Source organism: Mchenga conophoros, linkage group LG10 (genome assembly GCF_057382185.1).
Source record: "Mchenga conophoros isolate Kocher_MC1m ecotype Shallow Benthic linkage group LG10, M_conophoros_male_GT1.1, whole genome shotgun sequence".
NCBI lineage: Eukaryota > Metazoa > Chordata > Actinopteri > Cichliformes > Cichlidae > Mchenga > Mchenga conophoros.
The window spans coordinates 19,807,978-19,824,083 of NC_140535.1; the positions used below are offsets into that span (position 1 = coordinate 19,807,978).

General features: G+C 39.5%; 1 protein-coding gene across 2 annotated transcripts in view; it reads right to left on the minus strand.

The window, feature by feature from the left end:
• Positions 1-16,106, minus strand: part of frem2a (FRAS1 related extracellular matrix 2a) — a 72,873-nt gene that overhangs the window by 38,328 nt on the left and 18,439 nt on the right. For both annotated transcript variants that reach the window (XM_085289177.1, XM_085289175.1), the window contains exon 3: positions 4,770-4,916. In XM_085289177.1, coding sequence (XP_085145303.1) covers positions 4,770-4,916 — 147 coding nt within the window. The remainder of the gene's footprint in view (positions 1-4,769; positions 4,917-16,106) is intronic.

Below are 16,106 nucleotides of genomic sequence, written 5' to 3' on the forward strand. Positions count from 1 at the left end.
CTCCATGCAGATCTTCTCGAGAGCAGTGATGTTTTGGGGCTGTCGCCGAGCAACACGGACTTTCAACTCCCGCCACAGATTTTCTATGGGGTTGAGGTCTGGAGACTGGCTAGGCCACTCCAGGACTTTCAAATGCTTCTTACGGAGCCACTCCTTTGTTGCCCGGGCGGTGTGTTTTGGATCATTGTCATGTTGGAAGACCCAGCCTCGTTTCATCTTCAAAGTTCTCACTGATGGAAGGAGGTTTTGGCTCAAAATCTCACGATACATGGCCCCATTCATTCTGTCCTTAACACGGATCAGTCGTCCTGTCCCCTTGGCAGAAAAACAGCCCCATAGCATGATGTTTCCACCCCTATGCTTCACAGTAGGTATGGTGTTCTTGGGATGCAACTCAGTATTCTTCTTCCTCCAAACACGACGAGTTGAGTTTATACCAAAAAGTTCTACTTTGGTTTCATCTGACCACATGACATTCTCCCAATCCTCTGCTGTATCATCCATGTGCTCTCTGGCAAACTTCAGACGGGCCTGGACATGCACTGGCTTCAGCAGCGGAACACGTCTGGCACTGCGGGATTTGATTCCCTGCCGTTGTAGTGTGTTACTGATGGTGACCTTTGTTACTTTGGTCCCAGCTCTCTGCAGGTCATTCACCAGGTCCCCCCGTGTGGTTCTGGGATCTTTGCTCACCGTTCTCGTGATCATTTTGACCCCACGGGATGAGATCTTGCGTGGAGCCCCAGATCGAGGGAGATTATCAGTGGTCTTGTATGTCTTCCATTTTCTGATGATTGCTCCCACAGTTGATTTTTTCACACCAAGCTGCTTGCCTATTGTAGATTCACTCTTCCCAGTCTGGTGCAGGTCTACAATACTTTTCCTGGTGTCCTTCGAAAGCTCTTTGGTCTTGGCCATGGCGGAGTTTGGAGTCTGACTGTTTGAGGCTGTGGACAGGTGTCTTTTATACAGATGATGAGTTCAAACAGGTGCCATTCATACAGGTAACGAGTGGGGGACAGAAAAGCTTCTTACAGAAGACGTTACAGGTCTGTGAGAGCCAGAGATTTTCCTTGTTTGAGGTGACCAAATACTTATTTTCCACCCTAATTTACGAATAAATTCTTTACAAATCCTACCATGTGGATTCATGGATTTTTTTTTCACATTCTGTCTCTCACAGTTGAAGTGTACCTCTGGTGCAAATTACTGACCTCTGTCATCATTTTAAGTGGAGGAACTTGCACAATCGGTGGCTGACTAAGTACTTTTTTGCCCCACTGTATTGTCAACATTCAAAAGAGGGGACAAAATGCGACTTTGTCACTGCTGCCATTGTTTTCAGTTCCGCCTGTTTGTTTGTCTCTTAGCAGGATTACATAAATACGACCAGGCTGATTTTCCTGAAAGTTGGGGGAAAGTCAGAGCACGGGTAAAAGAGGATTACAATAAAATTCTGGTGTCACACCATAGCACCACCAATGAGTGGGGTACCTTTATAAATACAGATTGTAAACCAGGAGAACAATTTTCACGTCAGTGTTGGATTTCATGGCTCAAACCAGAATCAGAAGACATCATTTTCCATATTGGATTTTATCTGTATTAGAAATTATGAAAGAAAAAAAAATTTGTGCAATTCTCAAAAAATTTATCTTTAGCTCAAAGCTTGCAAATATTACCTTATAGATTTTTCAAAAGTATTTCTCTCTTACAGCCCATTGATAAAGCTGGCAATCAAATAATTAAAATCATGTATTATATAGACAGGGTGTAGGCTCTGGGTCAAAAAATTGATGCCAATGGAATGACTTACACATGATCTTTTCTTTGTGAAAGTAGGGCGTAACTTTGGCTGGAAAAAGAAGTACATTGTATAAAAATCTGTGTGTACTCCTATCACTTGTCCTCAGTCTGGATGAATGGTGAGAGTTGTAACATCTATGTTTCTATGATCTGTAGCGTGAGTAGAGAGCAGGTCGAGGAGAGCCTGGAGAGGTGGAGATGTGAACTGGAGAAAAGAGGAATGACAGTAAAAGAAAAGGAACACAGGTGTAGCAGTAAATCTGCAAGGAGCAGAGTGTAAATACCTGGGATCATCCATACAAAACAAAGGGCAATGACAAGAGAGGAGAAGAAGAGAGTGCAGAGAGGGTGGAGATGAGTGTCAGCGGTGATTTGTGACAGATGGATTGCAGCAGGAGTGAAAGGGAAAATTTACAAGATGATAGTGAGACCTGCTATGATGTATGATAAGACAGCAGGTGGCAGAGCTGAAGATGTTAAGATTTTCCTTGGGAGCGACCAAGATTGAAAAGATCAGAAATGAGCACATCAGAAGAACAACTGAGGTGAGCAGTTTGGGGACAAAGTTGGACAGGCAAGGTTGAAATGATTTGGACATGTGCAGAGGAGGGATAGCGGATATACTGGACAAAGGATGTCGAATATGGAGCTGCCAGGGGGGCGGAACAAAGACAAAACACCACAGGGGCGATTTATGGATGTATTGAAAGGGAATATGCACAGGGTTGGTGTTATAGAGGAGGATGCTCAGAACAGGGTGAGATGGAGGCAGACGATCTGCTGTGGCGACCCCTAAAGGGAACGGCATCGACCGGAAGGCTTGCTTAATTTATGACCTCAGTAAAGATATTCCCAGTGACTTTATGGTCTTAATTGCTTGACTCAAGTCAAAATATCATTTTGTGAATTACTGTCCCATAAAGAATAAAGGCTTCAAACCAGGATTTTACAAAGCAATAAGCCAGGTCACAGTGCTTTGTTTTATATTCAGGTATTCGGGCACCTGCATGGACACAGGATTCAGTTTCACAGACGTTACACTGTAGCAACCGAGCACCATCAACAAGCAAAAATGCACTTTTTTCAAATAACTGAGTGTTTTTGACTCCAATAAATATTCCAAATCATTTTTCTTTTGCATCGACTTAATGTCGTCTTAATCAATTCCCTGCTCTTTCCTTTATTTTGCAGCTCAGAGTGCTGACTCATCAAACCTGCCAGCAGCTTGACAGTGATCGACTGAAGCATATAGGCCTGCTTTCCACTTCCTCTACTGTTTTCAGTTGCGCTATGCACTACAAAAACCCCCCCAGAAGAAAACAACACAAGTGGTCTATAATAGAGTGCAACTAGCATGCCATGAGTGATACCCAACTCTGCTTTTGGATGATTGCGGGAGATGGGGATCAGGGGCATGGGGAGCAACCACCTGCACGCAGATGCATCTTTATTTGGAGCGCAGAGTGTCAGAGTGGTGCTGTGGTTAGCAAGGCAGAAAACTTGCTCAGGCAATGGGAGACATGCAAACTACACACAGAAAGGTCCCCGCTGATTAGAAAGCTGTTTATATGAGGCACTGCTAACCAATGCACCACTGTCTATTCAAAACAACATTCTGATAAAATAAAATGACAGTTTATTGATGTGAATAAATAAAATAACATGTTTATTTTTATTGTATACATATAATGTTATTAATAATTTGCTTCTTCAGTTAGCTAGATAAGTGATTAAGACATAACAAAATAAATAATAAACTCATTCAAAAGACTGAAGTCCACAAGCCGAGCAAACAGACATTTGTCAAATAGCTAACAATGACCGTGGCATTAAAACTGCAGGGGACGGTCGGCCATAGTCGCCAGACAGAGTGAAGTCCAAAAGTCAGAAGAGAAAAACATATAAATATTCATTCACATCTACAGCTTTGTATTACTTAGAGACAAGGTGATAATGGGGTGAGATTTCTCTTGATATGAATGATAATGACCTAAGTATGTAACAGGAACTTAATGTACAACCTCAGTAAAAGCCATAAAACTGTCAGTGTTTTCTTTGCAAATGTTGCCATAGCCATCTGGTCAGTGCATTTTTTATTGCCTTTTGACATGCACGTGTTTTAATATTTATTTCATGTCCTTTCTTAACCGTCTGGGACAAATACAGCAAATGAAAAATTATGGGTTGCATTACACCGGTTTCCTGTATGCGCCATTAAAGACAAAAAAAAAAGAAAAAAGAAAAGAGTTACATCTCTGTACATAGCAAAGCACTGACCTTGCAACCATCTCAGCTTCCTAAATCTAATAAAACCTTTTTTTTGCAAACTAAATTGGCTTGAAGCCAGAAAATATTACTCTGACTTTGAGGACAAATCTGGTCAAAATGTGCGTTAAAAGGAAATTCTGCAATAGATTTTTAGCTTCAATAGCATTTTCATTTTGCGTGAATGTGTGAGCTTTTGTTAAAAAATTTTTTGTTGCAGAAACAGGAATGTGTAGCTATGAAAAGCCTGGCATTTCAAAAGACACTGTAAAGCACTGAAATTTTAATTGAATTCTACGGAAAAAAGACAGTAAGAGAATATGAATTTGACATCAAAACTAACAGGCCATGCTGGAAGTACTGTAAAGTTGTACTCTTTGCTTTTACTAAATGGTTGCCAGCATGCAAGCATGTGCTGTGGAATGCAAAGCCAGAGCACCACCAAATTATTACAGATCATCTCTATGGGGGATGATCTGAAAGGTTTTCAACAGTTGTTTAGAATTTGCTTGCATGCTAAAGTCTCAACCTCTGCATTTGACGAGAGATCAAGGACTTTGATAAGTTGGCTATGAATATAATATAAAAAATTGAAGCAATCCACCGGACATTATTGTTCAATGCCATCCCTTGAAGACAAAATGCTAGACGATAGAACATATGTCCTCTGATCAGAAAGGGAGACTAAACAGACTCACCAACGAAAGACGTCTCCCCCAGGTATCCTCTTCGTCTGAGCACCACGTCCAGAAATTTCTCCTCCTCATCCACCACATAGTACTCTTTCTCCAAAGAAATCCAGGCCCAATCCAGACGAAACTGCTGTCCTTTCAACTTGTTCCCACCTGAAAAAAACCCAAAAAACATAAAAACACTCCTGACTGTAAACTGTAATATTTTATTAATAGTTTCTCACTTATTAGAAGTTTAGCCATTGATTGAATTCTGTCCCTTCAACAACTCGTACAGTTTTTCTAAATATGGGAGTATTACGGTATTGTGTATGTGCTGAGGTGGATCTGGACCTGTTTATTTCTCTGACATAAAGACTACATGCTGCATTCATTTTCATTTTGCAAAAACTAGAAACTAGAAAACTATGATTGGAAATTCTGCCACCCGTGGGGGTAATTACCGTAAAACTGAACGAAGACTAAGGGTTTTAATTATTTTTCAACGCACAGTCCGAATGTTCACAACACATCTGCTGCAGATTTATGAAAAAGAATCGGCACAATTTTATACCAGGCAATCTTCTTCTTTTTTTTAATGTGCCCTATAATTATATTTCAGCTTTCCTTTGGTGAACTGCTTTTTTCTCTATCTTCTCTATCATCTTGATGATTCAAGCACACCAGCTAACCAGTGTTATGAAAGAAAAGTTTGTTGAACAAATGGATGTATTAGTGCTAGGTTAATAGAGCACTCAATAGCTGCCACTTCAACAAGTAGGCCAGGAGGATGATGCTTTGTGGAGCTGATTTGCCCATCTACTGCTTGCAAAAGTGGATTGGAAAAGGTAGAGGAGGGTCGATTTTCTTTTTTTTACTTTTGTGTAGAAATGAACAATACCTAACTCTGCATGCCATTCCTGGAAATTATGCCTGAGTGGGTGTTATAGTGGTAGAAGATAATGTAGAAGTGAAGAACTGTTTATGGAACCGTTATTTGTAGACCGTCAGAAAGGAAATCTCATTTAGCTCCTCTGACGACAATTTGCACAGCTGTTCGTTCTTCCAAGTCATTTATGCAGCTTACATTCAGAAACAGAATTGCTGTTGAAAGCACACAAATCATAGCAATTTACCTCCATCATCACAGAGGCATCCCAGTGCCTCTGGGGGAAAAAAAAGAAAAGTCAGTTGACTCTTTAAAACTGTAAAGTATATTTACTTAAGAGTATAATCAAGACTGGAAAAGATATCGAAAATTTGTACTTCTACTGTGAATTCAGGTTCTGCTCATGATCAGCAGAGGTGAAAAGTTAAGTACTTTCCAGCATGGCACAGACACATACGCACAACATGCTGAGGTGAGGAGACAGCTAATCAGAGTTCATGCATCCTCAAAAAAGCCTGTAGGCCAAGTTCAAGCTTCATTTAGCAGGTGCAAATCCAAAATTGCACACATGCGCATCTCTTCGATTTTAACTCCACTGCAGCCTGCAACCTTGACTTTCATCCCGGCTCTCTGTTAGTAAATGCAGCATAAGCCTTCTGAAGTCGTAGTTGTGTGTGTGTGTGTGTGTGTGTGTGTGTGTGTGTGTGTGTGTGTGTGTGTGTGTGTGTGTGTGTGTGTGTGTGTGTGTATGTCTGTATGTGTGCGCATGTTTGTGCATGTGTGACCTCTCACACTGGGAGAATATCTGTGGACAGACAATAGCGATCTGAGTCAGTGGGCTTCAGACTGTCTCATTCCTCCAGCCTTTTGGAGGGATAAAAGACCTCTCACATATGCTGACCGTACAAAAAAAAAGCAGCTTTGAAATCATCCTCAATAGAGCTAAATTCGCTTTGCAGCGTCTTTCAAAGGCTTTCCAAACAGAAACTAAGCAGAAGCTTTTTTTTCTTCACCAATTAGGGCTTCTAGTTCCAGAGCAATAAATTTTGAGGATCAAGTTGCTCTGAGAAATCTGAAGATAAAACTTTGATACTTACAGTTCTGATGCTGCATTGTGATGTAGGATCTATTTCATGGCACAATCACTGACTGCCTTACTGCTGTGTGTTTCCTCCTTTCCACTCTATTTTCTAAGATTTGTTATCCAGTTTACCAGCACACTGCTACACATGATGTGAACTACTGTATCTCATTTGGGTCCTTGTAGCTTGACTCAACTTGGATAACTTAGATAATGTTGCATAATTAAAGTGCCACCTATACTTCTATATATTATTACTGAATCAAGTTACTACACATAATCTGAAAGGGTTGTTTGAAGCGTCGAGCTGTGGAATTTACGGCCAACTCTGCCTCTGCAGGGTCTTAAAAGGGCTATTCAGTGTTTTGGTTTTATGCCCTGAAAAAACTGTTTGGTTCAGTCTCAATGCTTTCATTAACCCCACTGTCAGGTGGAACAAACAGCCCTCTTTAGAAAAAGAAACACAAAAAAACAAACTCCAGTATACCCACTGCATGCTACTCGAAAAGCACTAAAAAGGAAAAATGCCAAGGAGTTACAACTTACAGAGTTATAACAGAGCAACCTGATTAAATTACTGTGTAATTGCAACTGTAAGCTGCTATAGTTGCAAAGAAAAAAATGCATAAATACATAAATTAGGTACATAAATTGTTAAACAGAAAAGCAAATCTACACTAACATTCCCAGTACTGACTGGAGACAGATAAAAAATAAACTGGCTGTTGGACAGAGTTGAGAAATGAAATAATAAATATTGGAATACATTTGGCTAATGCAGGTAATATCATGTCAAAACAGTAAAAGTGCCTTTTTAAAAAATAGTCTTTTCAAAGCATGCATAAATCTCATAGTAACCAAAATCTCAGTTTTTCCCCTTCAATGTTCTCCTTTTAATGATATTTAGATCTTTACCACCAGAGGAAACCCTATTTGAAGCTAAGGCATCAAAACAACTGTACCTTCACACAGGCCTGAGTATCAGCTTTGTTCTTGAATATACTTCAGGGACCAGCCTAAATTCTCACACTTTGGGCTTAGGGAGGTTTTCATGTCACAAAACTTGAGGCTATGCAAAGTCAAGAGATGTTAGCGTTAAAGTCAAAGTGGAGTTTAAAGCAGTTTTTGATTTTGTAAAGCTGAATCTCATTAACTCCTGAATCTGACTGAGCCAAAGCTCTCAGATTCAGCTAGTGAGCTATCTGAAGTGAGAGTTAAGCGAAAGGAATATATCAGCAATACTGCAATAAAAGTAGATTAGGTTTTAGAAAATGCTGCTAAGGCAAAGGGTTTCTTTTTTAAATTTATTGATAATAAATGACTATTAATATTGATAATAGTCACTAACCCCCAATATAACAACTTTATTGACATATTCAAAGTCTTCCTCCTATTTTACACAGTGTGTTGCTATGCTGGGTACACAGCAAATTCAAAAGTGTTAAATGTTTTGGTGTTAATAGTCTTCTTGCAAAAGTAGAGTTAATTTTACTCTAAGCAGAGTCACATTCTTTTAATGTAACTCTGAGGTGTAAAATGATAGTAGTTAAAATCGAGTGTTAAAAATGAGTGTTTCTCTGTCAAATCTGGAGGTGTTACAATGGAAACATTAACTCTTGACCTCTTAACTCTGAACTCCTACAGGGGCTATGACACCAACAGAGTAAATTCACAGACTCCGCCCCCAGCACGGCTCCAATCGAAGCTGAAGTGAAGCCGTTTCAGAACATTTTGCTCTACATATTTGAGTTGTTTGCCATGCTTGGTAAGTCATTTTTTCAAAGATTGTTTCAATTATTATTATGAGCTTTTACTTCTGTGGCTCTTTGGAGTTGAGACAAAGCTGTGTGAAAGGCATTAGCCATGTTGCTCGCTGATAGCATAATATTCTGTTTTAGCTAGCTGAAAGGTATTGTTTGCGGGCAAATACCACAGCCTTGAAAAAAGCTTGCATGTGAATTTTCAGTCAAACTTTTGGTCAAATACACCTAAAACAATGTCTAGAATGTGAAATGTTGGTATAATGGTGCTACTTGAAGCCTGAAAACGATCGCCCATAAAAAAAAACGAGCAAACAGCAGTAGCAGACGTCCTGACTGGATTCTACGTTAGCATAGATCCCTCCAGAGTTTTGTGCACACGGTTTAGGTAAAAATGAAAAAGGTTGAGGTTTTACATTTAGTTCAGTATTACCTGTTGCCTGTGTCCTTGTCTTTTGGGAAAATACTTTACACAAGTAATGGCTCAAAGAGGATTCCTTTTTTTTTTTTTACTGTGCTGCAATTGTTTACTGGATTATTTGTGCCATTAATTAGTGTCAACTAATTTTTATTCAATCTCCACACAGGATATGCTTGTGAAGATGGAATATGGGGGAGAGCAGAAGTGCGTTGAAGTTCCACAAAGGGATGAATGAAGGACATGCATATTGTATTGAAGAAATAAGTGATGAGATGCTGTTATTTGCATTTACCATGTCAGACCTTTTGATAAACAAAATTCTAATGAAAGTGAGAACATGTACACTGTTACATCTTTCAGAAAATGTTTTGAAATTGTGGTGCACAGTTCAGAATAAATGTTTTTCAAAAACCATTGCGTCTTTTTAGTAAATGTTTATTTCCAAAAGAAATTTCTAGAAGTTCAGAACAGTAAAATTCCCGCTTTTTAGAGTGAATTAGAAGATAACTCTTACGTGGTTAAACTAAAATACTCTTTGAGAGTTAATATATAAACTCTTAACACCAAGTGTTAAATTATCAACTCCAGACAGATTTGGTGTTTAACACTAAATCAGAGTTAACGTACCAACTCTCCAAAAAGAGTTAAATTAACACTCTCTGGTGTGGACCCATATAGACACTTTAATAGTGTTGAAATCAAATCCGACAGTGTTAATTTGGACATGCTGGATTTGCTGTGTATGATGGAAAAACACATTTACAGTATTTTTAAATTTTCTAGAATTTTTACAGTTTATTGTGTTTTCTTTTTGCAACCCTCCATCTTTTTTTTTTTTACAGCAATGAAACATCTTTCAGCTATAAACAGACATAAACAGACTACCTTGTTAGCTGGTGGCACTCAATGTGTTATTCAATGGTGTAAAGGCGTAAATTTAGCAAATATCAGTGTTACAAATTATTAATTGTTTTAAAATCTCAAGTGAGTCATGGTATTTGCTGCATCATCCTACTGACTGGGGTCCGTGCAGACCCCAGAAGTATATTTTTGTAATATCTCATAGATATATAAATATATCGAGAGATTTTTTTATCATTCCATTTTTGTATGACTTTGTGAATCATTTTGTTCCTAACGATGCCACATCATTCCTTTTTATTTTTCTTTGATTTGTGCTTTTTAAAAATCCAAATGTTCTATGAAGTTTTAATAAAGGGAATGATTTGCTCAGTTAGTGCTTACAGTGAGTCTTAAATTAAAGTGTCACACAATATCCGGGCAGTAGGGACACTCTGACACTCATTTAAGGAAGAAAAACTCAGATGCTATCACTTCATTCATCACCTGGTTATCATAATATTGGAGACATCCACAGATCTACCTGAGCGAGATAGAGGTCCCGATCATGCAACACATAGCTACACTTAAAGCCATATTTTGAGAAGCAATGATCCTCCAATGTACCTTTGTTCGCGATTTGCAGGCAGGAAGGTAGCACTATTGGTTCCTACTCTAAGATGTTATCATGGCCTTAGCAAAGCATTAGGCAAATTGTATGCTATAACTGCCTTTAGTGTGTGTTTAGCCTTAGTTTCCAATGTTTGTACAACAGTAGTGAGAGTCTGGCAGTAAAGAGCCAGACTGGTTGCTGGGTGTGGGTCTCCGCCAGGACTGCTGCTTCTGACCGATTCTGTTCTCATCTCTGGTTTTCACAGATGATGTGGTTCTGTTGGCTTCATCAAGCCATGATCTCCAGCTTGTTCTGGGGCTATTTGCAGCCAAGTGTGAAGAGGCTGGGATGAGAATCAGCACCTCCAAGTTTGAGGCCATGGCTCTCAGCTGGAAAGGAGTGGAGTGTACACACTGGATTCAGAATGAGTCGCTGCCCCGAGTGGAGAAGTTTAAGCATATGGGTGTTTGTTCAAAAGTGAAGGGAGAGGGCAGCATCAGATTGACAGAGCCATGGTAGTGGTGTGGAAGCTGTACTGATCTGCTGTAGTGAAGAAAACACTGAGCATGAAGGTAAATCTGTTGATTTACTGGCAGATCTGCGTTCCTACCCTCGCCTTTGGTCAGGAGCTATCTATAGTGACTGTAAGAATAAGATCACAGGTGCAAGTGCCAGAAACAAGTTTCCTCAGAAGAGTGTGCTCAGCCTTAGAGATCGAGTAAGGAACTCAGTCATTTGGGAGGAGTTCAGACTAAAATTGCTACTTCTCCAGATGAAAACGAGCCAGCTGAGGTAGTTTGGGCATCTGGCCAGGATGCCTCCTGGGCACCTCCTAGTGAAGTGTTTTGGGCATGTAATGGAGGCTCCGGGGAAGACCCAAAACATGCTGCAGAGATTACATCTCTGGACAGCTGGTTGTGTGTATAATTTTATAGTGGGGTTAAAGTGACCACAAATGATGTGTACTTGAAATGAATGAAAACTAAGTCATAACAGATCTAAAGATGCTGAAAAAGCTCTAAAATAATTTTGTGAACTGCATTTGGAATAATAGCTCAAAGTTGCATTCAATAAAACTATAGATTTTCATTTTACAAAATATGCAAATTAACAGTAACTTTTGTTTCTTTTGATGGAATTAATTGTGTAACTGACAAAGCTTTGAGATTGCTACTAGTATTATTATTATTGCTATTTGTCTATGCAATAAATTATTCCCCATTCAATGTTCAATGTCAGTAGTATGAGGGTTAATTTTGGGTTATTAATTTTTTAAATATTTTTTAAATACAACATACTGATTTATTTATATTTAAATGTATTTAAATTGTGTAATTATTGGCTGTTGCTTCTAAGCTGTGGCAATATGTTAGAAATATGCAAAATTAAAACAGCTCTGGTTTATTGTCTTACTATAATACTATTTGCCTGCAAACTCTTCTTACATGATCAGGAATTTAACCACCAACATTTGCACACAGCTACAACTGCAGGTTCTAATCTACCTAGCAACCACATAATAATTTATTACATTATATTATATTATAACAATTTGCCCATTTGAAGCATTTATGATATTAAAATGATCAAAAGCAGATTATCATTTTATTTCAGTCAACTCATTTAAGTGCAGAAAACTTGAACTAGGCATGATATATCATGATGTCACCATGTTGCCTAGCAACCACTACCAACAGGTTAAAGTCACAAACAATAAGTATAAAATGCAGATGCACTAGTACACTACTACCACTTTAACAATAATAATGGATTGCATTTATATAGCGCTTTTCGGGGCCCTCAAAGCCACTATTCATTCACTCTCACATTCACACACTGGTGGAGGCGAGCTGCAGTTGTATCCACAGCTGCCCTGGGGCAGACTGACAGAAGCAAGGCTGCCATATCGCGCCATCGGCACCTCTGGCCATCACCAGTAGGTGAAGTGTCTTGCCCAAGAACACAACGACTGAGACTGTCCTAGCCGGGGCTCGAACCGGCAACCTTCGGTTACAAGACGAACTGCCAACTTTTTGAGCCACGATCGCCCAACACACAGCGGTATAGATAATGCATGTTCAGTCACATGGTTTAGGGTGTGTGTGCATGTGTGTGATTATTTGTGCTTTTAATGAAAGTGGCTACTGTAACAACCACCAAATAAATGTCTATGTTTTGGGTTTTTTTATTTTTAGAATTCAACACCAAAGTTTGTTTTTTAGCATCTTTCCTAAAAATCAGGGCTGCCTTCAGTTGTGTATATTTGTGTGTGTGTGTATGTGTGTGTGTGTGTGCTTGAGATTTCACACTCAAAATCAAAGGAAATTTTTCACAGCAAGATTGTGCGACACACTACTTCTCTTCTGCTGCTGGCGGTGTGGCCTTTCTCTCACTGTTATGTCTCCATCTGCCTTCTGTACTCCTTTGTATTTCAACCCCCAACTCCCTCTGCAACTGGCAAACAGAGCTATATGCAACCAACAAACTGAATGATCTCTCACCGTGGAAAACTTTTGAGAAACATTGGTCTACGAAGGGAAAACTAAATCTAAAATTCTATTCGTTCAGTTGCCATAATGTTCCTCTTTTACAAACCACATTGCATGTTTAAGTGCTGGGACAAAAATAGACTACCAATAACATTTCAGTAGTAACAGAAGCCCACGCATCATCCACCTGAAAGGAGTGCCACACTACATAAATTTTGATGGTTGACAAAATAGAGATATCTCACACCCCCCAGGATGTTTCAGTAGCTTTTAGTTTATCCTGACAGATATGTGGCAGTCATTCTACTGAGAGGCTTGGCATGCGTGCAACTAGTGGCAAAGAGGATCAGAAAGACTGTGATGGGTTTTGCACTCAGCTGTTCCTTTCTTCTGAGAGGAACAGCTGAGTGCTGTCTGTGTGTGAGAGTGTGTGCGTGTGTGTGCATGTGTGTGTGTGGGGCTAGGCTTATAGCAGACAGAAAGCAAGTTATTTTGCAAGTCTTTTAGCAGCACTATAATGCAGTGTGTCTGTGCATAAACTGTACATGTGTATTCTGCTACATTTACACTTCACTCAAGGCAATCAGCATGATAGCGGATATCTCCAGAGGTGTAGGGAGTTATCAGTAATCTGACCAGGAATTCACAGCCCTGGGCAATTTCAAGCATTTAAAATGCTGCTCGACTCAAAGGCAAATATAAGCCAACATGTGTGAAGTATTTTTGTTGTTAATTTGCAAGGATCAAGTACATTTTGACAATCTTTGTATGTGTGTAGGTAATTAATTCTCCTAGTCATCGTGTTTGATCACAGGAGTTCAAACTAAACCAAACGTAAAGCTGAATCTTATGCTGCTGTTTGTGCATCAGAGAGCACTGTGTGTGCCTGTGGGCTACAAAGGAAATGAGTGCACATACATTACTTCCCACCTACCCACTCGTAAGAGATAAAAGTTGAGTGTGACAGAATAATGCATTGTTTCCTGCCTACCTTCAATAGCCATTAGGCATGAGAGTACCGCAGAAACACCTTAAGCGACCTTGCACATGAAACCATTTGAAATTGACATTTGGGGCAAAGAATACTCAAACCTTTGAAGTTCTTGCAATACAGTTAATAAATGTGAGGTTTTTCACTGATGTCTACAAAGACAGCCTTATACAACCTGCGGCATAGCTTCAAGGGTAAAGACCTGGGGACAAAGACAAGGTGGAGTGTAATATTTAATTAGGTTAACTTAAGCTTCCTTGCATTCTCTCTCTCTCCTGGCTTCCCAGAAGTCACTTCTTCTCAGCTATTCTGAGTTTCTTCCCTTACATACACTTTGAGCAAACAAGAATGGAGAGAGAAAGTTTCTGGAGGAGGATACAGATAGGAAATGTTCTATGTAGAAGTCTTTTATCAAGTGGTGTACATAAAAATGTCTCACCAGCACGTGTTCTAAGTTACTACTGGCATAGCTTACGACTGTCACTACAGAAATCAAGAATTACTCATTTTACAGCTTCGGGTGCTAGCATTTCTTCCTCCTCCTCCTTTGGACCACATCAGTGCTAATAATCTTGACATGGTGCTTTACTGGCAGTGCATAGATGAGATTTTAGTACCTCTGTTTAAATGTTGGAGCTATCTACTGCCACTTGGGAGCAGTGTCAAAAATATGTGGCATAATTTGTTTTAAGAAAACAAATGATAAATTCATCTGTTTGTCAACAACAATAACTATGACAAAAAATCTTGTATTGTGCACAGGAGGCCGGACCAGAAGTAGGTTTCTCAGGTGTGTTTATATTTGTCTGTATTTAAAGTCATGTGAAAAATAAAGTGGACCCTCTTTTCATTTGTGTATGAGGGCATAAAACCAAATCATTCAGTCCTTAGCAGGTCTATAAATTAAATAAATACGACCTCAGATGAATAACAACATATTACATCATATTATTTATTTAACAAAAGCTATGGGAAAATAAAAATGCCCAAATGGGTGAAAAAAGCACACACGTAATCTTTCCACAGAAATTAAAAGAATAATTAGCAGCCAGGTGGTTTTAATCACAGCATAGTTCTCAGGTTTGGTTCAGGAGTGCGTTAACAAACTGACAAGGAGAAAAGACATTCACAACGATCTTAGAGAAGCAACTGTTACTGCCCATCTAATCTGGGAAAGGTTATAAGATTATTCACAAACATTGAGGACAGTTCCTTCCCATTAGTGAATGTTCCAGCACATTCACCCCAAGGTTAGACTGTACGAGAGAGAAACTGCAAAAAACAAAACAAACCCAAGAGTTACATTTAAGACTCTACAGCAGGGGTGGGCAATTCCAGGCCTCGAGTCCTGCAGGTTTTAGATCTCACCTTGGGTCAACACACCTGAATCACATGATTAGTTTGTTACCAAGCCTCTGGAGAACTTCAGGGCATGTTTAGGAGCTATTTAGCCATTTAAATCAGCTGTGTTGGTTCAAGGAGGCATCTAAAACCTGCAGGGACACCGGCCCTCGAGGCCTGGAGTTGCCCACCCCTGCTCTACAGGCTTCAGTTAGCATAAGAGTACAATTAGAAAAAGACAAGAGTTTTGACTAGTTTTGAAGGTTTGCCAGGTCTCTAAAAACAACGAGGCAGCACAGATTAGGTTTGCAATGTTGCATCAGAGCAAACCAAAATAGTTCTGGAACAATGTCCTTTGGACAGATAAGGCTAGTGTAAAGATGTCTGGCCATACTGCCCAGTGCAATGTCCAGTGAAAACTAAACAAAGTATATGAACACAAACATCTCATCCTCACTGTCCATCACAGCCGTAGAGGACTGATAATCTGGGCTGGGCTGTTTTGTTTGCAATCATTGAGTCGACCATGACCTCCCCTGTATATCAAAGTATTCTAGAGACAAATGTGAGACCATCTGTTTGACAGTTAAAGGTTGACAAGACTGTGTCGTGGCACAGGAAAATGATCCCGAGCACAGCAGCAACTCGACAACAGAATGGCTGAAAAAGAAAAGGATAAAGATGTTGCAGTGACCCAGTCAAAGTCCAGACCTCAACATGATCGAAATGCAGTGGCAGGAGAGCCGTGCATACATAAATGCCTGCAAACCTCAACAAACTGAAGCAATGCTGTAAAGAAGAATGGGTCAAAATTATACTCTGCAATGATGTGAGACACTGGTAAAGTCTCGAATCATCACTTCTTGTTTTTCAAGCTTTTGAATCATGGGTTATATTTACTTTTTCCAGACACTGCTTCTGCTTTTTGGCTTATTTTTT